The sequence below is a fragment of the Paramisgurnus dabryanus genome, chromosome 2 (assembly GCF_030506205.2).
Source record: "Paramisgurnus dabryanus chromosome 2, PD_genome_1.1, whole genome shotgun sequence".
NCBI classification, from domain to species: domain Eukaryota; kingdom Metazoa; phylum Chordata; class Actinopteri; order Cypriniformes; family Cobitidae; genus Paramisgurnus; species Paramisgurnus dabryanus.
Window position 1 is genome coordinate 4,523,831 of NC_133338.1, and position 27,534 is coordinate 4,551,364.

General features: G+C 36.8%; 1 protein-coding gene across 2 annotated transcripts in view; it reads right to left on the minus strand.

Moving 5' to 3' along the window:
- Nucleotides 1-27,534, minus strand: part of ntrk3b (neurotrophic tyrosine kinase, receptor, type 3b) — a 176,945-nt gene that overhangs the window by 126,417 nt on the left and 22,994 nt on the right. For both annotated transcript variants that reach the window (XM_065294216.2, XM_065294217.2), the window contains exons 2-3: nt 24,851-24,925; nt 15,021-15,092 (exon numbers count right to left, since the gene is read on the minus strand). In XM_065294216.2, the coding sequence (XP_065150288.1) occupies nt 15,021-15,092; nt 24,851-24,925 (147 nt within the window). The remainder of the gene's footprint in view (nt 1-15,020; nt 15,093-24,850; nt 24,926-27,534) is intronic.

Genomic DNA, 27,534 nt, shown 5'->3' on the forward strand with positions numbered 1-27,534 from the left:
CCAGGCTTTGGGGGTCAAATGTGCCCGAGCGCGGTTCGGTTTGGACAGTATGAGTACACCCGAATTCCAGCTATATTTTTTTAAGCAACACTATACTATCCCATAATCCCATGCGAGCTGCGGAGCCAGCAAGTTCAAAAAGTGAACATCATAACAATAATAAAAAACAACAAACCAGGCAGCAATTTAAATGATTTTATACCAAGAAATGTATTCCTCACAATTTAATTGCACTTGTTAAACAACGCATATGTAAATTAAGGTCAAAGGGTCACAACAATGAAAACATGGTGGATGTTCTGTAGTACGTCCGAAATGTATTCATACTGGACCCACAAATACTATAAATGCAACAATTGTTATGGTAACATGATGACCACGGACACATTAAACGGTAGTGTATATGTGGTCATCATGTTATCAAAACAATTGTTTAGGGTCACTTTACTAAAATGGTTCATGATCTTAAAAAGCTTTTGATCTGAAGTTCAGTCCAATAAATATTTAACTGTGCTTGTGTGTTTTCAGAGCACGCTAATAATAGCAAACCCAAACTAAACCTATATTAGCAATGACGGGAACCAAAACAGAAATATTTTCCCAGATGTAAGCGCGTGCTGCTAACAGAATGTGTTATTTTCATGTCAACACGTTCGCATTAATTACATAAAAGTTGCACAGAAAGGCATACAAGTGCAATGCTGGTTTAAAATAGCTCCATTAACGCCTTCTTCAACGGTACCGCTGTCCAATTAACTCTATGCTGCGAGAGCTTTTTTAAAGGCTGAACAGTGATGTGTGCTGTTGGGGTAATCGGCATCATTTAACCCCAATGACATAATCATATCATCTCATCTCCACTTGCACAATTTACAGAAGCTAAAAACAAGGTATTTTATGTGATAAACGTGTGGTGAAATCTGAGAATTTGTATTTGTGGAGAATCCCTCTGGGGTATTTAATGGATTTTTCGAATAGAAGCTTTGGCTAGAATTATTTCAGGAGAAAACAGTTTTTTTTTCTTCAACATAAATGATACAGTCATACCTCGAATGCGAATTTGAAAGCTGAAAACAAACTAAACTAAAACATTTGTTTAATATCAAACACATAAAGTCCCCATATGGCAACTTGCATTTAGTGAAAATGACATGATGGTCAAGTCTGACAGTCCATACTCAAAATGTGACCGCTGCATTTAACACATCCCAATGAGTAGACACATGCACCTGCCGGCCATAAGACTCAAACTGGAGACCTGCGGGTTACAATCTCGACTATTTAAAGGTGGTGTGTGTACATTTTAGCATTTTAGTGGCGTCTACTGGTGAGATTTCAAATTGCAATCACCTCTCAATTTCAAAATGCATATGGGGGCCGCCACAGGACAAACATGTCGTCGTCTGAGGCAACGGCCCTGTCCCAAATGGCACACTTCATGTGGACTTTCGGTCTCGTGGCCCTAAATTGTGATGCTCGCTTAGTCTACGAGTCTGTAGGGTGTCCCATCAGTCATTTTTACGCTTCAAAGTGTGCTCATCAGCGCCCCCTTTGCCCCCTTCATGCGGTCTTCGGCGTAGCCCGCACTGCAGCAGGCTTCGCGCACTTTACCAACCCAGAAGTAAAGGTCTTCTCGGCCCAAAGAAATGTCCCCGACCCGAAATTACCCGATTCACTTTATACCCGAACTCGACGTGCATAAGTAATTTTTTTAAAGAAAGACCCGACCTGAGACAAACCCGAGAAAATTAGACCCGAGTCCGACCCGAACCAGTGCCATTTTTTTTAACCCAACTGTAAATGGCACCGACATGTGTTCAGTCTGCAACCCCTCACGCAACCAATTTGGCGAGCTGCCACATTTGTTTTACTTTGTTATCTGACGACGACTTCCTATTTCTGGCGTGACGCTTGAGTCTGTACCAAAATACGACTCCAGTGCACCCACGTGGTCTTGCATCAAGGGTCTCTAAAGTCTGCACTACATGATGTCATCAAAGTGTGGACTCTGAGGAGGACCATAAGTCGGCAGTGTGCCATTTGGGACAGGGCCATAGTAGGAATAAAACATGACAGTGACATCCATGTAAGGCGACCGGCAGTGTATGGAGATAAAAACGTCTCATTTTAAGGTAATAAAAACAATACAGTTCATTGTTTAAGGTCTTTATACACCACTGATAATATAGCTATCTATATTATATTGCATTTCTGTCAAGAGATCCTTTAAAAAGTTACACAATGCGCCTTTAACCATTAGGCCATAATTGCCCCATTTTAATAATGCATCAAAGGCTACGTTCATACTGCAGGGCTTAATGCTCAATTCCGATTTTTTGAAAAAATTAGATTTTTTTGCAAGGCCGTTCACATTTCCAATAAAATGCGACCTTTTGTGATCTCCTGTGTGAACGTGAAATGACCCAGAAGTGACCCGCATGCGCATAAGAGTATTCAACGGTCAAGGACATCACTTGTAAGCTAACGTTAAAAATGGATGTCAACCACGGTGTAGTCAACAGTGGAGCTCTTTTTGCAATATTAAAGTTATTTTCCCAACGTAGCCAGCACAATTACAATCTTCTGTTTTTTTTATGTAAAATGGTAACATTTGTTTAATTATTCCTCATAACATTTTAAAGCCATGATCTACAGAACATCACACAAAAAACATTTTGATAACTTCACCTAAAAAAATAACAAAGGTGATTCTGCCTTGGAAACTCCGGCTACAATTCAGTGTTTTTATTTAATTTGGAGATTTAGCGCATCAAAGCAATCATGACCAAAAAAACCCGACAAATGAGAAATGACAAATAATTTGTGTTTGTTACTGTAAATGATGAAAACTAAGCTTTATATACAATTCATTAAACATTAATTTATAACAAGAAAAACACTGAAATTTATGATTTTATAGACACTTCGCGTTATTATTTAGCATAGAAATACCTGCTTCCTTGCTTTGACTTTGATCATCTCTGTATTAACTTTAGATACAGAAAGACCTGATGATATTATTTATTTCAGGAATCTCTTTGCTATCATTTGAAAGTGAACACCGAACTTAATATTAAATCACAAGAAAGACATTCGTGTCAGGCATAAATATAGGTTTGGTGCAGATATTTTCCGTTTCAGCACCGAAATTTAAAGAAACGGCGTACCTGTTTTGTAGTTTAACTTTTGAAAAGATAACCAGTCTGTTTCTAATACATTTTAAAAACTTATACCCGTCGAAAAACGTCAGTTTTTTAATGTTTAGTTTGATGAACTCCTAAATATGAGATGCAGAGCACCTAGCCCGTTCGGCTAAATTGCATGCGCAAGCATGGCCAGCACGCAATAGCGCAACATCGATACAACGAAAAGCAATCCAAAATTTACAGACTTAAATTAGATCAGAATTTACGTTTATTATAAATACAATTTTTTAATAAAATAAGGTCAGAAGTAACAAAGTGCAGAACAAATATGCAAAATGCCTCAAGTGCACGGAAACAAAACACAAGCCAAATAGTTAAATCAGATAACCCAAAGTGATTTATAAATAAAATAAAGAAATTATTAAAAGAACGAAAGTATAGCCAGAATTGCCAGATTTGTCTTTTAAATGTAGAAACAAAGAGGCAATGGTTTATAAACATAGAAACCTCTTATGGACGTGTAGACCGTTCACAGGGGTTGTTGGATTTATAAACGCATTTTAAAAATATTTATTGAAAGCTGCTACTTCACATATTATTCGCAGCATTAAAATAATATGCTATATATTAATATATTGGGAGAACGCTGTTATATGTGAAATCATATAACGTGTGCACCCATACGGCCAAAATTTAATGATGTGGAGCAGTGTTAGCAACGTCGGCCATGGTTGTTGTTTATCTTATTGTTCTTGCCTACTTCAATGCAGAATTATGACGTTTGTAGCGTATCAGTGACGTACGGGTCGGATCCATGTGGCCTGGGCGTTCAGACGAGGGTCGCATTTCAAAAGATCGGATACGTATCGGATTCAGGACCACATACCCAAGTGGCCTGGGTCACATTTGAAAAGATCGGATCTGTGTCGTTCAGACTGTCATGAAAAGATCAGATACAGGTCGCATAGGGGCAAAAAAATCAGAATTGGGTCGTTTCAGACTGCAGTATGAACGTAGCCAAAGGTTTCAAACATTACATTTGAGGTGGAACGTGAAATTCTTTTCAAGTAATACTACAGGTAACTGTATTATTTTCCTTCTAACTGGAAGACCGCTATTCTCTTCCCAAGGGATTTTTTGGCAAATCACCCTACCACGTTAGCACACAAATGGAGGTCACGGCTGAACAGACCTACTCCTAGTTTTCCAACTAGAAAACTGATCAAAAGCGCATCGCACGGGACACACTGTCCCCCGTAAATGGCTTTTGAAATCTCATCCCATCTGATTGCCTGGTTCTGATGATGCTTCATTTCAATGATGCACATTGACCGGAGAACATAGATTCACGAGATGGGGAGGGCATCATGCATCTTGAAAAGAGAAATAATATAAGCTCAGGTGAAAAAAAAATATTGCAACCATAAACACTTAGGAGATGAGAGATCTGCTTCGACTACAGCCAGAGCAAATAAACCATCGCCTGTGTTTCTGTTTCTCTAGGTGGTCTGTGGACTCAGCAGGTGAATCTGCTATCTGCTTCAATAGCTCCTCTATTACAGTCAACAATCTGCTCGGTCTTATCAGCCATCAACCAGGAGCTAATGCATTGTTTTGAAAATCACATGTACACTTCACCAAACAGCACCTCTCTAACGGAAACAGCACCTTCCTAAAATATGTTTTGTTTCTTTTATACTGCAGTGGGCAGTTTGATCCAAATCCAATATGGCAATCTCAGAAATGTTATATTGTACTGTACACTTATGCTTGGGTCAAATAGTACAAACCCAACCGTTGGATATAAATAAACATATTCTGGGTTGTTTCAACCTATGGTTGAGTCTATAGGCGAATTTGGGGGGGTAAGGGGGCTCTGCCCCCCCCCCAAACCAGACGCAATTAAAATTTTGTCTGAGCTATTAATGAAATAATTCTTATTTTATTTGTCTAATCTTAACATTGAAATGGGTAGAGTTTGTAACTTAAGGCTAAAATAGTTGTAATTTATTTTTTTTAAACCATGAAGCCGCACTCACTCGCTAATCTAAAAGTATTGCAGTACCCAGTAGGTGCCCACCAAGCACAAACGCCAAACTCCGCCTATAGACTTTTTTTAATACAGAGATAGTTAAAAGCGTTAAAAGCACATTTTAGTTCATATTCATGGTGTCTTAAAATATCAAAGTTTGTTATCTTAAGAAGTACTAAAGAAGATTTTTAGTACAAAATTAGTGCACTAAAATAGAGCACTTTAAGTACATTACGGAAGCATACTTTTTTTATCATGTTCTTCCAACACTTAACAAGTCACACAGACTGTAAAACCACCCAACCCTGCTTTGTTACTTTAAATGCACAAACCGTAACTGCAAAGCTCAACTGATCAGATATTAAAGGGTCTCACGAACAACAGAGGTGTGAGGGGCACTAATGAATGCCAAACTGTCACAGCGCAGGAGCCTGGCAGAATGCCGACACCTCACAGCCGCTCAAAGCTGTCATGCACAAAGCTGCCGTGCCCTGGCACCTGGACCCGACACCTTCAGCTGCACTGACGAGCCGAGAGATGGGCAGATGGCTACGTGAACTGGCACGGGGTTACCGTGTTCAGAGCAAAGCTGCTCGCCCCTGCAAAACTCAATCAGTGGGCTGCCTTGATCTGGCCTATAGTCTGGAGATTTGGTTTGGATGTACTCTTTTCAAGAGATCAACAAAAAGTCACGGAGAGAAAATGTGAGACTGGGTCTTAAGTAAAAAGTGGATTCATTTAAACCCATTTGAACGGGCAACCGATCAATGCACACAGTAACAAACCTGAAAACTTTCAAAGGAAAGTAAAACGTACTCCTGTAAAATGGATCAAAAACTATTTGATTGTGTTAAGTTTAAAGCCAAAAAGGTTATGTGCACCTGTTAGCAGACATCACAAGTAAAGGGCTCAATATCTTTGATATATTAAAAGTTAAGTTGGTATTATTTGAAATCTGTATAGTGTACAAAATCACCAGTAAGGTAATGAACTTTATTACCTAGTATAATTTTTTATTAAGTTATAAAATAGTAGGCTAGTATGAGTTATACCACGGGACTATTCAATGCTTTATTTTTATTTTTTGAACGCATACAACTTTGTGACGCACTCTACAAAGATTAAGTGCACGCATTGAAATATGTATTATTTTGTCTAAGTTGAGGTAAGAACATAGTAAAATATTGAAAAACTGAATATATTTCCCTGCCAATGACGCTTTCCTGACAAGTTTTTACGACAAGTTATTATCTACTAGATGGCGCTCTAACCCAATTTATAAAAAACTGAAGCAAAAACGAATTTTTCAACATTTAAAATTCCGTGTATGTTTAGATAACAATTCTGAATCTGAATGAACAAAATTCCTTTACAAAAATGCAATTATTTCAGCTTTTTGCTCAGAATTTTGTATTTTTATAGAAACGTGCCCATATTTAAGAGTTTATAAAAAGAGAACAAATTAAGATAGGATGAAAAAATTTTATCCCATTTTGTTTGTTTGTTTGAAAGCAGAGGAACTGTTCTTTCATTTGATATATTTGTATGTTTATATATTTATGGAAACAAATTTCCTGGAAGAAATTTTGTGAAACTTTTGTGGAAATTACCAAAAATGTCGTCTGGCAACTTTTAAAAAAAAGGCTGGCAGGGAATGAGTTAAAAAAAACGTATGTAAAATGCTGCAATGAACATGAACTAAGATGAATAAATGCTTTATAAATGCTTATTGAAACGCATACAGAAGTTACAATGGCCTTCACAGGACAATATAATTTAGCATTTTTTGTCATTAGATCCTCCTAAAGTACCACATTGCACTTTACAAGCATTTTACTTGGCAACTTTGAAATGTAAATTTTCCCCTGAAGCACATTTATGATATTAGTCAATCTATTACAGCATGTTTCTTGAACCAATTTTACCCTTACAGCAACCATCCTATTTTTGCTATTATACTGTACTGTTCTATATATATACCATGCTTCTGATTGTTAATGACCTCTCTTATGATTGGCTAACCTCTCTCGAGTGGAACACCCTCACCAAGTTGCTAAATAACGTAGGTGGCTATATGTGCTCATGGTTGCTATGTCAATGACATGATGATTTATGAATCACCCGTTTTCACTGTTTAGGCTTTACATGTATGAGTGGGAATGCTTTATTAAGAGTGCCATACTACAGTAAGTTAGTAAAGCAGTTTATACTTGAACAGTGTGCAGATAATATCTATGCACAGAATACCTGGGTGAGTAAGTACATTTGGAAAAATGTGAAGTGCACAGCAGAGCACATTACACTGATTACTGTATCCCATAATGCAATGACCCAAATGTACCTTTTATTTACAGTGTGATGAATAAGCCAGAAGTACTGTAGCATCAGATGTGTTTTCCCATCTGTTTCGAGAGTCACAATTGTCTACACTAGACTAATATTCACATGCAACTTGATAAGGTCATTTCACAACAACATATGTATACTGTATATACATCAAAATACACACACACGCACACACATAACTGCACAGTTTGCAATAAGTTAAAAGCCATTTTTCCCCAAATACAGCGTCAGCATAATACATCAAACTCTTTTATTTTAAAAAGCAGGAACATTCCGTTTTTCCTTATGTGTCCTTTATAAAAAAAATTGATTTAGCGTTGACATTTATTTCTTAAATTTCATCCAACCTGTTCCAAAAAGAAAATGATTTACAGGAACTAAACTTAAGAAACTGCGGCCCACCACTGGACAAAATTGGTTATAGTTGCTTGTAAGTGGAGAAACTCACAGTTACTGCAGAAAGAAAAACTTCAAAAAAGAACGTAATTATATGTGCATTTAAATTTCCTGCGCTGAACTAGTTATGTAAACAACTTAGCTCACTCCCTCTCGAAAACAACAACTTAGATAAATGTCACTTTGTGTTTACTTTATGTTACAATTATGTTAAATAGGCCGCCCAACTGAGACTGAACAATGTTTAGTGCGTCGACACTTCCGAAGCACAACAGTCATCATCCTGTTCTGTGCCGCACAATCGACTATCAGGAGTGAGCTAAAACAAGATGACCCCAACCGTGCGTGGACAGGGTGCGAATGGAAGACGTCTTCCAACAATCCCCCGGAGTTTGAGCAGACAGTGATGAGCTGGTGCTTGCAGCTCTGATAAAATGCTTTGGAGCAGAGTGAATGACAGAGGCTTGGAGAAGCTGTCTTTACCTATGTACACAGAGTGTCAGGCCTGGAGCCCGTCACTGTCTGTCAGGAGCCAAGCTGCTGACTGGGCAAAGTGTGTGCACTGGCATGGGTCGATACACCCGTAATCTTATTTAAAAGAGACAACAAAAAGACCGCTAAGTGACTTTTTGTGCCTCAAGTTTGGCATATTGCAACCGTGAGCGGTCCTAAACCTGTTCCATGCGGGACTCAACTCAGAATCCGTTTGGCATGGAACTAAGGCCGTGGCCTCTAGCGTCTGTCACTACACACACCATGTAGCTTGTACACGCTCGTACAACCACCTCCCTAAACCTTACTCCCATCCGGGTCACGGCACCACTGTAACTGGACCTACTGGTGATCAGTCTGGGATGGTCTACCAAATCGTGATGTTTACACACATCATAGCTTTCAAACACTAGCTGGCCTTTGTTACACAATTATAGCAGCTCATTGTATAGACGTTTTGTTACTGTAGCTTAGTTGGTAGAATGGCAAAAATGGCAAAGGACAAGGTTTGATTTCCACATAGACAGAGATTAAAATACTACTTGCTCAAGTTTGTCACATCTTTGGCTATTTCTAGTTGCATGTGACACCTGAAGCTCTGAATATCCTCTGAGGCGTCCCAGTGTTAGAAATGAGCGACAGAAATCAGCACTGTTCACGGGAAGGTGTCACTTACGTAGTACTTTTCTTAACTTTAAGAGACAGAGACAGCTTGAAAAATGTTAAAAATAAACAAATGATGACATTGTAATTGGACCACATGAAGTTTTATATGATCCCCTTAATGTGGTAAAACCACAGGGAATGACAGAGTGCCCCTGAACCTCTCGAAGGGTTTAACAAAAGTGTATAACGTTCAGTAAATAATCCCAGTTGAATGTCATGTTAGTTGACAGAGCCATCAGCGTAAGCTCTCTATGTGTCCTCGTTCTATGATGTTAGCTTAACGCGCCGCAGAAGCTAAATGCCGGGTAATCTACACAAGTTATTGAGATGTATGGAAAGCTCTCATCCCCTTGGTGTCAACACCCAAAATTGGTGGGTGCCAAATGTTAGGAGAAATAAATAAATAAAAAGCCTTAAAGGGCAGATTTATGTTCACTTACCATCTTAAGCATCACACATACAAAAATGGCAACATCAAAAAATGACTGGCTAACAGGAGATAGGCTATAGTCTGCCTATAAACCCATAAACCCATACAGTGATTTAGCTTGCTAATACTGGATCTTTATCAGCTAAACTAGTAAATGGCACATAAAAGTTAGCCAAAATAGCCTGCAGCGCTGACCAGACTGAATTTCAATAAGCAAAAGGATTAAAAAAACTTAAATTAGTACTTTTTTCACTTTTTAGCTTACATTTGTTATTTAAGTATTTTTTAAGTAGACTTAGTACAACTACAGTAAGTTGTAGTTGAAATAAGAAAATACAATTTTACTGCCATTCATCAATCAATACATGCTGCATCAAATCCTAAGAGCACAAACATCTGGTAATCTAAACCAGGTGATTTAATCTAATTATAGCTCTGGTGATGCTATATTAGTGTTTTTAATGTATCCAGCCGATCCGTGAGTGCAGAAGATCTTAAGATCAATTATGGTAATCACATGGGTTTTGAGGAAAATATCCTCAAAGTACTGATATTGAAGGTCATTTTATATAGCGTGCAATGTAAAATATATACGCACACACATAAATACTCCATTATGAGGCTTAGTAAACCAGAATATGATTTGATGCAATTACTATAATTACTGTGATTAATGTCAGATCTACTAGCGGTCTTTTCATCACCGTAGTTATTACATCATCAGTGTAATGATAAAATTACACATCAGATGTCTGAAGAAGTTGTCTAGAGAACTTTTTTTATGTCCACTTATTTAACCTTCTTAGCAGAACACATGAGGAGTTCAGATGCAAAACCCTCTAAGTGCGTCTGACATCTTATGTTCAGTAAATTCACTTTAATGGCAATGAAAAGGTTATTAGTCAGTAATTGAAATGTCTTATTTTCACAAGTCTTTTCCTGCAAAACCCTGTAAGTGCAAGTGCATGAGGCTAGTATTTGAAGTGAAGGTATATCAGATATTTGTGCTTTCGGGTAATATTACTATCTCTTTTTTTGACAGAGGTTAGGGGTATTTGCATCTTATCTCATGATCAAAAGAATAATCATATAGTGAAAGTTTGAGATGGAGTATTTTGGCCACTTACCTGGCAACTTAACATTACTACTCTCTTTGTGTGTTGTATATTTGAAGTATATCTTAACCGTATTTGCATTTTCTGAATCGGACCCTATCAGATCCACTGTGGATGCCATTTCGTTTCGTTAGCAGCCAGCCTCGTCTCGCATGATGTTAAAAAGCCCAGGTGTGTGTTTGGCATCAAGCATCATTGTAATCGTGGCTAGTTTAACTTCTACAGCTTGTTTTCACTGGCTGTGTATGTGCTTTGCGCAGATGCTGTGCACACGTGCTTGCTTTTTCGACAATCGTTAAGTTTTATCGATTTAATTCTTATCGACAAATAATCGAAGATCGATGAATTGTTAACATCCCTAGTTTAGATGCAAAAGCACCACCTCTGTCAAAAATTAGATCATTGGTGCGTTTCCCTTCGTATTGCGCAAACAATATTTTCTAAATTTCGATAGAAAAATATTTTATGAAATAACAGCGTTTCCACTAACCGGTGATATACGTATAAAACATTGTCCTCTCGCGATAAGTCATTTCAAACATTACATCGGCAGATATTTTAAGCCATTATTTAGACGGAAGGAGATGTAGAAGTGTTATACTTTGGAACAGACACATATTAAGGTATTTCTGAGAGGTTTTAGCACATACTGCGTCATTGTCAAATAATGATTATGTGATTTACATACAGTTTCCATTGCAGTTTTGCGAAATACACCTCTTCTAAAATGCTTGAAACCACCACGTGTGAGTGTTAAAAGTTTTTTGCGATATTTTGGGGTTTTGCAAAATGTACGTGTTTCCACTGGCCCTATTTTTAATTTGCAATTTCCATTTGCGCAATTTAAAGAATGCAGCTAATGATATTAACTGAATGCTCTCAACACATACTACCAGGGGCGTCAGTTTGTGTTAAAAAGTGGTGGGGACAAAAGATAAGATGAAAAAACATTACAGCAGGACGGGAAAAATATTGAATAATGACGCATCAAAAATGGGCATAGCGTAGGCCGGTCAACAACACAAAAATACTCCGCATAAAACCCTTAACAATGTCGACTGCACATGTAACAGTCCCTGCAACACCAAATCAACAAAACAGTGGCAAAGCACCATACTGTAGAAAACAGCAGCACGTTAAGTCAATGATTACAATGAAATTCATTACATATGTAAAAGAAAACACACTATAAGCACACAACGCAACATATGTGACCCTGGACCACAAAACCAGTCGTACACTGCAAAAAATTCTTAATATTTTGTCTTGTTTTCAGTAAAAAATATCAAAACATTCTTAAATTAAGTTGCTTTTTCTTGATGAGCAAAACCACCCAAGAAAATAAGTCTAGTTTTTAGACCAAACAAAACAAGCAAAAATCTGCCAATGGGGGGCAGATTTTCTTGCTTGTTTTATGCACAAAATCACTTTAATTTGATATTTTTGGTCTAAAACCTAGATTTTTGATCATAAAAAAGCATCTTAATTTAAGAATTTTTAGATATTTTTACTGAAAACCAGACAAAAATACTAAGAATTTTTTTTCTTGGAAATCTGACTTTCTTACTTAGTATTTTTGTCTTGTTTTCAGTAGAAATATCTAAAAATTCTAAAATTAAGATGTATTTTCTTGATGAGCAAAATGACGTAAGAAAATAAGTCTCGTTTTTAAACAAAAAATATACAATTTAAGTGAATTTGTGCTTAAAACAAGCAAACAAAACTGCCAGTGGTGTGAGAAAATTTAGCTTAAATTAAGTGTTTTATTTTTAGATTTTTTTCTCACCACATTGGCAGATATTTTTGCTTGTTTTCATCACAAATTTACTTAAATTTTATATTTTTGGCTAAAAACTAGACTTATTTTCGTACATCATTTTCCTCATCAAGAAATGCATCGTTATTTCAGAATTTTTTTAAATTTCTACTGAAAACGAGACAAAAATACTAAGTAAGAAAGTCATTTCTGCAGTGTAAGTTGCACATGTATTGCTTGACTTTTCAGAACATTTTAACCAAATGCTTTCAAAAAGTGGTGGGAGCAAAATCAGCCATTTCAAAAAGTGGTGGGGACATGTCCCCAGCGTCCCCAGTGTAAATGACACCTATGCGTACTACTGTTCATAAAATACTTTTGCGTCAAATCTGCTTAACTCTGCCCTCGAGAATTTTGTATCTGAACTATATTATATACAGTTAGACAAACTTAAAATATTCTTATATATATATATATATATATATATATATATATATATATATATATATATATATATATATATATATATATATATATATATATATATATATATATAAGAATATAAGAATATAAGAATATTTTAAGTCTCTTAGCCCAATACAGAATTCATTTTATTAGCAATATTTTTGTTGTGTTAAAATGAACACATCATGTTTGGAATATAATTGAATAAGATGTCAAATGTGGGACTTCATTGAAGATAAGTGACATTCTGGAAAGGAGAAACACGTCAGGAAAAAGATTTAATGAGGCAGAGACTTTTCGTCCTCCCGAGAGGATATGACCTTTTCTCCTTCTCTACAAAGGGTCCTTCAAATTTATTAGGGGCCTGTTGATATGTGGGCTTTGGAGACACAACGTCTGGCCACCCAGACCGACTCTCTCTCTCTCATTTAGCACACGGGATATTTCAGACACACAAAAACCAAATGGTTCATTTAAGTCAATGTGATGAATTAATAACAGCTATTTCCATTGTGATGGAAATTTGGTTTTGCAGAATAAAACAACATGCATAACATAAATTGGCAATAAACTGATATTTCATAATAACTGGGCTAATGGCAAAGCATTTTTATTGGTTAATCTTAGAAAAAAAATGACTGGGTCACATTTCTTTGATTAAAAAATTAACCTTATTTCATAGGAACAATGTGAAACTACTGATTCCATGATAAAATGTGCACTGGATCTGTTCTTGAAAGTCTTTATGTGCACTACAATATGAAAGTAACTGACTTGAGGTCAAATAAATGGCATTGGGGTTCAAGTCCACAACTTTTTTTCTTTGAATAAGTCTATAAAAAATAAACCATGATCCATACTGACAGTAGTTCATTCCCTGACCTAAAGTAGACGTTATGTCTTATTTGTATTGATTGCATTTGAATGTGTGAATTATTTCCATTGGGCATTATAACTAAACCCTGTCATTTTAATCCTGTAAGAGGCACAATTAAAAAAGACATAAGCAGACAATAGCCTGTTCGCCTGTAAATGAGACCGTTAAGCGTCTACATTGGTCGTGAGACCCATTGTGAAAACGATACTGTACGACAAACACCAAAGGTCACAGGAATGTTGCTAATTTTAAGCCTCATTATGGCTTTTCCCAGCGAGTGCAAAAAAGTGTGACCACGCAAAGGTTAAAAGAAAGGTCTTGAACATCAGCCACGAGGACTTGTGACCTCTAAATGGCACCTGCATTTCAGAGGTAATTTTAAGGTCTGCAACAATTGCCAAACATCATTTATACAAGTAGGCCATGATCCTAGACCAGTATTCTTTGTTGTTGTTTTATTTAAGTAACACTTCGATCAAACAATCATTGTGTCTTATTTCAAAGGGGTTGATTGGGCAGCGTGATCTCATTAAAATGCAAGTTGTGTAAAGTGTGTTTAATGCTCACAAACACTAGCTGCGTTTTCATTAAAATTTTGCGAACATCAGCGTTATTTTGTAAATGTCGACAAAAAAACTATAACATGTCAGAAAAAAGGCGCAGCTTTCATTATCTGATGTTATGCGACTACAGCGTAATTTTGTTGTCTCACAATAATCCCATGGTGATTGGGGTTTCGACTTCATACGTCGCCACACTTGACATTAAAATACCATGAGAGCGACTCGAAAGCATATTTTGATGTCATGCGCTTGTCGGTTCTTGTGATGCCACACAAAGTCGAACGCATCTCTTCTGTCTTGTCCTCCAATCAAACATAACGTGCCTTTTAAAAAGAATGATCATGTGACTTTCACACACATCAGGTGACCTGTAAATGCGGGAAAAAAACTTGTGCGAAGCCGTATTGCGATATATGTGAAATGTGTTTCCAGTCGGCGCATTTACAATTCGCTATTTCAATTTGCGCATTTTGTAAGTTAGTGGAAACCCAGCTACTGTTGGCTAGACACTGCTACGTAAAACAACAACATTACGTTGGCATTGAAAACCTCATTGTAGTATTTACGTACGTGGCCACCACATTCAAATCTTTATCAATTCTTTGAGAATGTTTGAATACTGTATTCATAGGCTGATTTTGTGTTGTTAATAATAAATAAATAAATAAAAGTCCATTAAATATATTTAAGCCCATCACAATACTTTAACACATTAGTTTGAAGACATTGTACTCACATGTAGCGGAGGTGAGGATTCTGGGCAAACGCACGCGCCTGGATTGTCCGTAAATTGCAGTTCGTTATTGTCCTGAAAAAGAGAAAAATGGAGATGACGTGAATATGTAAAATCTCTTAAAGGGGACATATCATGAAAATTTGACTTGATTCTCACTTTTTCACATAAAGATCTACCCAGTAACTTCGTTTTGGTAAATCATTCTCGTCAAGCATGTGAAAAATTGGTAACTGAAATTTAGCTCCCCTTATGATGTCAGAAGGGGATAATACCGCCCCTTAATCTTCACTATCCAACCACGGCACTGCCATTTAGTGCAAAGATCAGTTCATTTGCATTTAAAAGGACACACCCAAAAATGGCATCATATTTTTGCTCAAACCTAAAATGGCAATTTTGTTATAATAAATTATCTATGTGGTATATTGAGCTAGAACTTCACATGCATACTCTGGGGACACCAAAGATTTATTTGCCATCTTAAAAAAGTCTGGCAAAATGTCCCCTTTAACTGATAGGTGTCATTTCGTTTGCTACCAATTACGTTAAACCGATGATGGTAAACCCGAATTAATTTCCAAAAGCAGGACCCCAATCTCCATGCAGGGCTGCCAGCCTGATCTCACGAAAATGTTAATGCATTTTATGAGTTGGCTAATTTGTAGAGACTGTCTTCCGGTATTTTGTTTGTGCAAGCACTTTATTACGACGTCAAGGTATGTGTACAAGATAAAGTGCTAGCGGTCAGTTGCTTTGGTTACGTTTTAATGATTTTTGCCTTATCGTCAGATTAGGTGCATTTTTATTTTCTGTAGAAATAGTATCATTAACATTTATGGTTTAAATAGGGCCCTATAAAATCCGTTTTATTTTTTCCCAAATTACGTTTTATTTTTTCCCAAATCCATTTTCTCCGTTTTAATTTTTGCAAATTCCGTTTTATCAGTTTTAATTTTTGGCAATTATTTTTTTTACCCTTTACTGTTATTTTAGTTATACAAAGAGTGTGCTTTTAATGTTAATGATTAAAATGTAAATGATTTGGGGAAAAACTGGATAACACGATTACTTAATGACTGTAAAACATGCATTTACACACACACACACACACACACACACACAAACAAACACATGCACACACACGCGCACGCGCGCGCGCCCGCACACACACACATTCTATGAATTTCAGACATACTACTTGCCTCGTCCCCTGCTTTCGTCTACTATCCAGTATAAAAGTTAGGCGGCTTTAGACGCAGCCATTCAGATCTCATTCAAATCTTGGTACACTTGGAATCGTGTAATTTAAATACAAAGAGGCGTTAATTTAGCAAACGCATCTGTTGGTCGTATTAATGGGGTATGGACAAATGACCAAAACATTTGTATGGGTTGAAGGATTTGCAGAAAATTGTGCGAATTTGTATGAAGTCCCCTACTCCAACTACACAGGGGATGTGGCAAAAGCAAATCCTTTTGATCAAATACATCGCCACATCAAAATTTTCAAATTTGGATCTATAAATTAATTTGAGTTAGACGCCAGATGGCATTTGGGCTCCTCATCTGATCATTTTAACCGAGGGATGAGTTTTTGGTCACTTGCGACTGATATTGCTAGCCGAGCATTCATAGCTGAGAAAGGCAACAGCCTTGCAGGTTGATGTGCCGGTTTCAATGATAAACCACAGAGGCAATCTCAATTGAGTATCTTTTCCATCTCCTCACCAAGTGTCATTAAAATAATGGCATCATCAGGTTCCCTGATTTCACAGTACTGAGCCACAGCGGCGACTGGAATGAATTGTGCATCCTACAGACTCAGTTTACAGTCACCGTGGTATTAATTGGTAATGACTGTATCCTTTTCATTACAGGAATATAATGCAAAAAGTGATTACACTCACAATACCAGCGAACTGTAATCAGCACCGAATTACTTTTATTGTGATGACGGCTCTATTGCAAATGTCTCTAGACGCTCAGATTTATATGTCAGGTTTAAGAGGAAGAGATAAGCAGCATGTCAGATGGGTTTGTAACATTTTTCCTAACCATTCAGTTTCTAAAAGATGGCAGACTAATGCTGAGGGTTTTCGAATATGACAGCCCTTAACCGTGAATATGTGAGGGTGAAGGCAGAACGAGTGGTGGATGGCTAGCAGGGCGGTGATCCATGGAAATGTTATCAATAGAAATGTTAATGTTGGTGTGAAAATGTTAAGACGTAACACATGAAATGTGTGAAAAATAAAAACAAAAAGTCTATTATTTTATGTTTTTGTCAATGTTGTCAATATATAAAATATTGTATAGTATTAATATACAGCAAGGGCGACAGAGAAACCAAGCACAGTTTTTTATTAAAAACTTTGTTGGCATTGAATGTAGATTAAAATAACACATATAATTTTATAAGTTCAACATATATAATCACTGTAAAAAACTGCCACCTCTAATTTTTAAGTTTAAACAAAAGGCTTTACAAGTCATTTCAGCTTACGATTTAAAATTTTGAATAAACCTGGAATCCCCCTGTAGTCAATTATTTTTTTCACTTAAAGTGCACCTATTTCTTTGCTTTAAAAAATCTTATTTTGTGTATTTGGTATAATATAATGGGACTGCATGGTTTATGGTTAAAATAAACACATTATTTGTCAAATACCGTACATTTTTGTAGCTCCACATTTCCTTCTCTTTCTCAAACGCATTGTTTTTGTACAGAACTCATCGTTGTTATTGGCCTGAATACTGATGTCAGCCAGAAATGTGACGCTCCTTACCATGTTTGAAAGATTCGCTCACAATGCAATGCTAACAGGAGTTAACGTCGTTCTTGTCAGTCTTCTCTACGTCAACCAGCCAAGGAAGTAAACTGTTGCCTACAATCCGTGTGTTTGTTGTAGTACAAGAAAAGAGATTAACGTTGGAGACGATAACTCACATTATCGTTTACTTTGTGGTATTTACCTTTTGTATATCGTTAACATGTACTAATACACACTTACAAACCAAAGGAAATGTAAAATCGTGAATCGGAAAATTGGTGCTCTTTAAAGCTAATCTCTAATAGCATATGTACAAGTTTTTTCCTGTCACATTAAAGTTTAAACTGCTTTAATGTAACTTTACACCCTTGGCTCATTTAGTATACGTGGATCTATGAATATGCAAATTTGTCCCCGCTTGTACTCTTTCGCACAACCTCGGACCATAGATATACAGTCTTGTTCAAAATAATAGCAGTACAATGGGACTAACCAGAATAATCAAGGTTTTTAGTATATTTTTTATTGCTACGTGGCAAACAAGTTACCAGTAGGTTCAGTAGATTCTCAGAAAACAAACAAGACACAGCATTCATGATATGCACGCTCTTAAGGCTGTGCAATTGGGCAATTAGTTGAAAGGGGTGTGTTCAAAAAAATAGCAGTGTCTACCTTTGACTGTACAAACTCAAAACTATTTTGTACAAACATTTTTTTTCTGGGATTTAGCAATCCTGTGAATCACTAAACTAATATTTAGTTGTATGACCACAGTTTTTTAAAACTGCTTGACATCTGTGTGGCATGGAGTCAACCAACTTGTGACACCTCTCAGCTGTTATTCCACTCCATGATTCTTTAACAACATTCCACAATTCATTCACATTTCTTGGTTTTGCTTCAGAAACAGCATTTTTGATATCACCCCACAAGTTCTCAATTGGATTAAGGTCTGGAGATTGGGCTGGCCACTCCATAACATTAATTTTGTTGGTTTGGAACCAAGACTTTGCCCGTTTACTAGTGTGTTTTGGGTCATTGTCTTGTTGAAACAACCATTTCAAGGGCATGTCCTCTTCAGCATAGGGCAACATGACCTCTTCAAGTATTTTAACATATGCAAACTGATCCATGATCCCTGGTATGCGATAAATAGGCCCAACACCATAGTAAGAGAAACATGCCCATATCATGCTCCATGCTTCACTGTCTTCACTGTGTACTGTGGCTTGAATTCAGAGTTTGGGGGTCGTCTTACAAACTGCCTGTGGCCCTTGTACCCAAAAAGAACAATTTTACTCTCATCAGTCCACAAAATGTTCCTCCATTTTTCTCTTTAGGCCAGTTGATGTGTTCTTTGGCAAATTGTAACCTCTTCTGCACATGCCTTTTTTTTAACAGAGGGACTTTGCGGGGGATTCTTGAAAATAGATTAGCTTCACACAGACGTCTTCTAACTGTCACAGTACTTACAGGTAACTCCAGACTGTCTTTGATCATCCTGGAGGTGATCATTGGCTGAGCCTTTGCCATTCTTCTATCCATTTTGATGGTTGTCTTCCGTTTTCTTCCACGTCTCTCTGGTTTTGCTCTCCATTTTAAGGCATTGGAGATCATTTTAGCTGAACAGCCTATCATTTTTTGCACCTCTTTATAGGTTTTCCCCTCTCCAATCAACTTTTTAATCAAAGTACGCTGTTCTTCTGAACAATGTCTTGAACGACCCATTTTCCTCAGCTTTCAAATGCATGTTCAACAAGTGTTGGCTTCATCCTTAAATAGGGGCCACCTGATTCACACCTGTTTCTTCACAAAATTGATGACCTCAGTGATTGAATGCCACACTGCTATTTTTTTGAACACACCCCTTTCAACTATTTCAACTAATTGCCCAATTGCACAGCCTTAAGAGCGTGCATATCATAAATGCTGGGTCTCGTTTGTTTTCTGAGAATCTACTGAACCTACTGGTAACTTGTTTGCCACGTAGCAATAAAAAATATACTAAAAACCTTGATTATTCTGGTTAGTCACATTGTACTGCTATTATTTTGAACAAGACTGTATATGTAAATAGATGCCACATTCAGTCGTTTCAGATTATTGAATGATAAAACGTAAATATTTAAGGCAACAACGTTTTCACGATATGAAAACGTATTTTAAAATAGCTTATAAACTTTTAAAACAAAGAACAGGTTTTCACGTTACTACAGGAATAATTAAAAAAGCATAAAAAATATTATAGTAAGGGCTTTTGAATTTGAGGTACAGTATGCATAACACTTACTGCATCTTGTATCTGCTTAATATTATTTGTTCTGCTGCTTTAAAACTTTTTTATTGTAATTTTTACAGTTGGTTTTTTTCTTTCAAATAATGTATCAATTATTAGATGTAAGACATACAATATGAATCTACGGAGTGATAATCGATTACTAATTTAGTCATAGCCCTACTTTTCTTTATGTAACCCAAGTTCATAATAGAACAAAACATGTTGGTGTTGTGAATAATTATAACTGCCTTTAACTACCAGTCTAACCATTAAATCACTACAACTTAAGTGGGCTGAGATCCTCTATGACTCAGCCTACCAACCCTCCACACATAGGCCTTACATTCATACATTTGCTTATGTAACTTCGCTATCTACGTTGTTTACACTCAGAAAAACAAAAAGCGATGAGCAAAGATCAACACATGCAGAAACAGTTGACCTTTAGCGGAAGCTCGGGGTGTAATTTAAAGACTCGGGAGTCAGAGCCGCTCTTAGGCGTGGGAAGAACGGCAAGAGTCCATCGGCAGCAGAAGAGAATTAATGAGAAAAACGCTGGCTCAGGCTATAGAGATTCTCTGTGTAGGGTTTTATGAGGAACAAAGGGGAAACCTCTGTGTAGAGGGTTTGTTAAAGAGAGGTTGGGAGGAGATGGGAGGGTTTAACAGAGACAGAGGTACAGAAAAGATTGTAAGTGGGAGTGATGGAGCGCTGTGGGAGATCTGGACTATTGTGGACTATACTTGTTGATGTTAGATAAACAAGTCATGTTTAACACATTTATTTAGTGCTGTGTTACTGAGCAGCATTGTAAAAGTGGTTTGTCAGTAAATGATTGAGAAATTCCTTCATTACGCATAATTAATTTGTAAGTCAAACCCAAATGGGACGTTTAAGAAAAGTAAAGTCATTTGCATTCTTTGTTGGGGAAATTTCATTTTTATCAAAGCTTAACATACCGTCTGTCATTATATGCATATCATTATACAGCATGCTAAAGAGCACCAATTATCCGATTCTCGCTTTTACAATTCCTTTGGTGTGCAAGTGTGTGTTAGTAAATGTTAACGATATGCAAAAGGTACAAATCCCATTATCGTCTCCAACGTAAATCTCTTTTTTTGGATTGTAGACGTAGACAAGACGGTCATTATTTCTCTCGCTTCGGACTGTAAGTTAACTACTGTTACTGCATTGTTAGTGAATCTTTTATACATGGTAAAGAGCGTCACATTTCCAGCTGACGTATTCAGACCAATCACAACGTACAGATTAGCTGGCCAATCAGAGACATAGAGCTTTTCAAATCTGTCCGTTTCAGGATAAGAGTGAAATCTAAAGCTACAAAAATGTACGGTATGTAAAAATTAATGTGTTTTTTAACCATAAACCACACAAACACATTATATTATACCAAATAGACAAAAAAATGTTTTTTAAGCAATGAATAAGGTGCACTTTAAGATTTGTACTCAACGTAATGACTAAAGTGACTACAACCATTAGAAGGCGGTGTCCCAATGCTTTTGTCTGTATAGTGTGTACAGCACCAATTTACAAAGCTGCTTAACCTAATAATTACACAAAGTCCTGATTCACGGGATTATTTCAACATGTTATTTCCTTAAAAAGTGAGTGGAGAGGGTAACTTTTGCCTCTCTATCTTTGTTTTAAACATAAAACTACAGATTACTTTACAAATGTTTGTTGTAAAACAGCTGACATTTCCAATGAAATTCAACCCCAGAGGTCAACTTATTATTCATTATCATAAGCTTACCAGTGTAAATCATGGTAAGGTAAGGAGACTGTTTTGAATACTGATTGTTTACGTTGCAGCTTTGCAACTAGAAAAAAAACGTGACTACAAATATTCAACTAATAATAATATGAGATCAGATAAATATTTTTAAATACATTCCCTATTAAATGTACATTGCCTTATGTTATGACATCATGCACTCTCAGACAAAACGGTTCAAAAGTTATCACGTGGACGGTACCTTTTAACTCGTTATCTCATCAATTAAGAGTAAACGTTTCCCAGCCTATGACGACTTTTTAGAGATAGGTTTGGCTGCAGACTGCAAGACAGGGGCGTTACAGGACAGGGCGTACTTGAAGCAGGGACGTAACTTAACAACAACGAAACGGCGAAATGTCATGAAATCACGCCAGATAAGCTCTGTTTTATGCTAATCCTACCCCAAATCTAACCTTAAACCTGACATCTTGTGAGACGTTTGTTGTATTCCTTCTAGGTAAAATACTACCCAGTCTCACAAGGTTTCGTGATATAGTCACGTTTTTTTTTTCATGATATTATCACGAATTTCCGCGTTTTTTCGTGATCATATAACGAATTCCTGTTTCCGTGTGATTATCACGTATTGATTACTCAACTGCTTTTTAAACCATTGTCACTTCAGTTTAGGGTTAGATTTGGTGCTTGCATTAGAATGACACTTTATACATTGGTTTATACTATTTTATCGTATTTATTTTTTTTATATGTCGCCTGGCGTTAGGGTTAGAGTTGGGTTTGGGTAGGGATGTCATTTTATGTAAATCTAACCCTAAACCGAAGCGACAATGGTTAGAAAATAGGACAAAACAGTTGAGTAACCAATACGTGATAATCACACGAAAACAGGAATTTGTTATACGATCACGAAAAAATTCGGAAATTTGTGATAACATCACAGAAAAAGAATCCAAGAAATACGTGACTATATAACGAAATTTCGTGAGACTGGGCTGTAAAATACCGCCTGATGTCGAGCACACCAAGTAATGCATGTATAAGAACACTGTGGAGTACAATTTACAATACACAATACTATTTTATTCAGTGTGTTGCCATTAAAGGGATAGTTCGGCCAAAAATGATATTAAACCCATGATTTACTCACCCCCACGCTGTCCGAGTTGTATATGTCCATCGTTTTTCAGACAAACACATTTTCGGATATTTTAGAAAATGTTTTAGATCTTTCAGTTGATTAAATGTAATGTTACGGGGTCCACGACCTTCAAGTCCAAAAAAAGTGCGTTCATCTTTCACAAAATAAATCCAAACGGCTCCAGGATGATAAACAAAGGTCTTCTGAGGGTAATCCGCACGGTGTTGTTGTAGAAATATCCATATTTAAAACTTTATTAACGAATGTAAATACCTTCCGGTAGCGCCGCCATCTTAGTCGCGTCCGCATTCAGGATGAGAGCTTACACAGCCTACAGAGGCTACTCTGCTGCTGCTCTGTGCCCCCGCCCTCCGAATTTGTCATACGTCACTAAGAAAAGTGCGTACACTACGCTAATACTCTCTCCTGAATACAGAGGATGGCGGCGCTACCGGAGGGTAGTTATTTACGTTAATAAAGTTTTAAATATGGATATTTCTACAACAACACCGCGCGGATTACCCTCAGAAGACCTTTGTTTATCATCCTGGAGCCGTTTGGATTTATTTTGTGAAGGATGGATGCACTTTTTTGGGACTTGAAGGTCGTGGACCCCGTAACATTAAATTTAATCAACTGAAAGATTAAAACATTTTCTAAAATATCCGAAAATGTGTTTGTCTGAAAAACGATGGACATATGCAACTCGGACAGCTTGGGGGTGAGTAAATCATGGGTTTAATATCATTTTTGGCCGAACTAGCCCTTTAATTAATCATTTACCAGACTTTGATTTCCTTGGGATGTATATAGAACATCCTATATTATTTGTAAATTAAATTACACGTTTTTAAAAGATTATCAACTCCAGAAACAATATCAATATGTGTTAGTACTATATAAAAATGACTTACACACTACAATTTAAAATGTTATTTCCAATAGTGTAGAAAATGTTCATACCCTTGAGTCTATATGAGCGGCCATATTGTCAACAAAATCTCGTTTTGACATCTTGCGTGGTTCTGTGTTATTTGGACATCAAGTTACGCCCGTCTTGCAGTCCGCAGACAGATACTAGTTTTTAAAGCAATCCATATTTCCGCTATTATCCACTAGGTGGCACTCTTACCCAACTTATAAAACACTAAAGCATCCACTGATCCAAAAACAGAAAAAAACTTTGTGTATGTTTTGATCATCGCTCTGAATCTGATCTCTAACAAAAGTCCTTTACAAAAATGCAATTATCTCAACTTTTGCTCAAAATTTGGTATTTTTGAAGAAACCTACCCATATTTGAGAGGTGATAAAGAGAACAAATAAAGGTAGGATGAAACTTTTTTTGAAAGCAGAGAATCTGTTCTTTCATTTGATATTTTGTATGTTTATATATTTAAAGTAGAAAATTATCTAAAAGGCATTGAACTTTTGTGAAAATCATAAAAAAATGCTGCAACTTTTTCTAAAAATGCTGCCGGGGAAAGAGTTAAAAAGCCTTTGAGGTACCAATATGCATCTTTTATTTACAAAAGTGTTAAAATATATATGATTGTCCCAGTCATATTATTTATAAAAGCATTATCTTTATGATTTTAAAGCAATAATAGCAATATTCAGAATTGGGTGACATTTATCACAAAGCACATCTTGTGAAAATCGGTTCAAAGAAACTATTTTAGCATCTATCAAATCTTTTGTTAACAGTACTGTATTTTTGACCTTCCCAAAGAGCCAACGCGCTGATGTTTTGTGGTAATTAGTAACAGTTGCTAATGAGCTAATCATATGTATATGTGCAGGGTCAAATATGGCATTTGGTGGACAACTGGCAATCGTTTTTTCTCATGTTTGGTTTGCACATACGGTAATACTCACAGTCTCTGGAGTCCTGTGTACAGCTCCATGTCAACATCCTTAAGAATCTGCAGTCCGGTCCAATTCTCTATGTGTCTACAAAAGAAACACAGAAACAGACTGAAAACAACGCCATTGCCAACAGTTTATTCGACCAGGGGATATTTGTTTTTCCACATTAATGAAACAAAGACGGCTGGTGCGGGAACCCAACGCAAGGTCCCAGGAGTTTCGAAAAATGTATCGTAATTCGGCGAGTGCGTGCGAAATGTTCCTCTCTAAAGCAATCGTGTGTGTTGGCGAGACAGATGGCCTAAGGGTGTGATTACTCACAATCTACGCCGCAAAATAATTAGCAAAACAATTTGTTTCTCTGTGAGGTCAGACTCTTGAGATGACTGCTATGTATAGCATGTCGAACGATCCTACGTCGATAAAACATCAGCAGCGCCAGAATCTACGTGCATTTATGCCATTGTCAGGACATGTGGGCACTGACTTTATTTCCTATTCTCTTCTTTATTTCCTGGCCTCTCCCATCTGCCGGCTAAAACAAACACAATCTGGACAGGAGACATGCTCCAAGAGGAGAAATCACAGTCGGAATACAGAGCAAAGCGAGGACGCGTACACACAATCCCCGACAATCTCAGCACCGTCCACATCACTACATCAGATAGATTTAATGTTTCTGTTTACAGCAGGAGAAAGAGTGACACTTTACAAATGAGTCACACTGCAGTTAATGTAATACAGGAGAGACCCTGGCACTTTACTGCCCATCGGTTTAAGACGGCATCCTCAGGTCACTAATTCCCCAAAGTGCTTCGATTGTAGACGGGCTAAAACAACAGCTCGTCAATGAACCGAGACCAAATTAGACTCGATTGTCGGTCTCTCTTTCATTTCAACTGTGATCAAACAGAGCAGCTATATGCACTTTTCATTTACCGCATGTAAAATAAAACGTAGGATGTGGAAATACATTGCACTTTGATTGACATGTATCGTTAATATGGTTCATTCGTGTAAATGCAACGTTTTGGCTTCAGGTTCTGTTTTAATTCCAAAAAATTATTTCATGCATTTGGCAGATGCTTCTTTTCAAAGCGACGTACAATACATTCAACTTAACATGTGTGATCCCTGTGATAAAAAAATATATATATATATTTGTTCATGTTATGCCCCACCAAGTAATGTGGAGGTAGTTATATGGACAGGTGTAAACAAATTTCACTGATTACAGTGGTATTACTCGAGATTATCCAAGACAGCGATTTACAGGTAATTTTTTTAAACAAATTGCTATTTTTGATTAGGCTAATGAACTTGCATTAACCCTCGTGTGGTGTTCATATTTTTGTTACTTAGACAATGTTTGTGGGTCTTGTGGACCCATGGCATTATTCGTATCCTAAAACAATCCAGTCATACAAATTTATGTATAACTGTTTACAGATGTTTATTTTAGCCTTATTGCAAGTAATATAGACAGAATTTATGGTTAATATTTGTCATTTACCACTAGTAGAGGACTATTTATAGATTAAAGTGCTATTCGTTTTTGTGATAATATGGAATAAGAGAAGAAAATTCTATTCTCTCCCAGATATTGGGGAAAAACATGTTTATCTTAAGTAAGTATTTATCACTTTTTCATCTCAAACACGTTTTTTATCACTTTGATGTTTAAGTCTTTGAACTTAGTTTGAAATTGTACACATTTGTGTCAGTTTACATAGCATAAGCCCCATCTGGAAAGATGCTGTATCATAACACATCATCCACATTGAACACATAACCTGTTCATGTCAGCCTACACAACACATAAGAAGCAGATTTTTACCATGTAGCTGTGTTGCATATGCATTTCTTGCATTTTATAGACATATACTGTGTCGTCCTGTCCATCTTATGTCCACACACACTGCAGTACAATGTGTTGCTATTGGCTACAACCTAAAATGATAAAAATGCTTGGATATAAAATTTTACTTTCTCTATTTCTACTTCTCTATTTACTTTCTCTCTCTCACGCACTCATACACACACGTGCGCGCACACACCATAGGTTTTGTGGTAAACCCATGGTTTTACAAATGGTAATCAATACACCAATTTGCCATGATTACTACACTTTTACTATAATACAAGCATGAATATTTTTTGTAAGGGAGATAATGGTAAAATGTAGAATGGTTCCTGTTAGACAGAAGGTAAAGTGTTTGGGACAGTGGGGCCAGATGAGTGTTCATGCTTGATATATAACATGTTGTATCCTTGCAGCATTATAGCAAGTGCAGAAGGACAAAACTCTGACATGCATCCTTCATCTATGTACAGACATATATACAAACACACTCATGCACTCACAGGAGTCCCAGATAGAAGAAAAATAGAGTGAAGTTACATAGCACATTCAATTTTTACACTCTTATTAACCCCGGGTCCAGTGGACCCGAACACCACATATGTAATATAAATGCGTAGGGGGGTACACAGTGTACAGTCATTATAAATTTGTTTATTTTTATGTTCTTTATAGAAAATGAGCCAAGGCCAATGAATCTGAGGTTGAAACAATAATTAATTGCATAATTTTTCTTTTAGTAAACATTAAAAACGGGTCCCACAGACCCGAACACCACACAAGGGTTAAACTGAACCTAATAATGGTAATGTGAAACATTGGCCCCACTTTA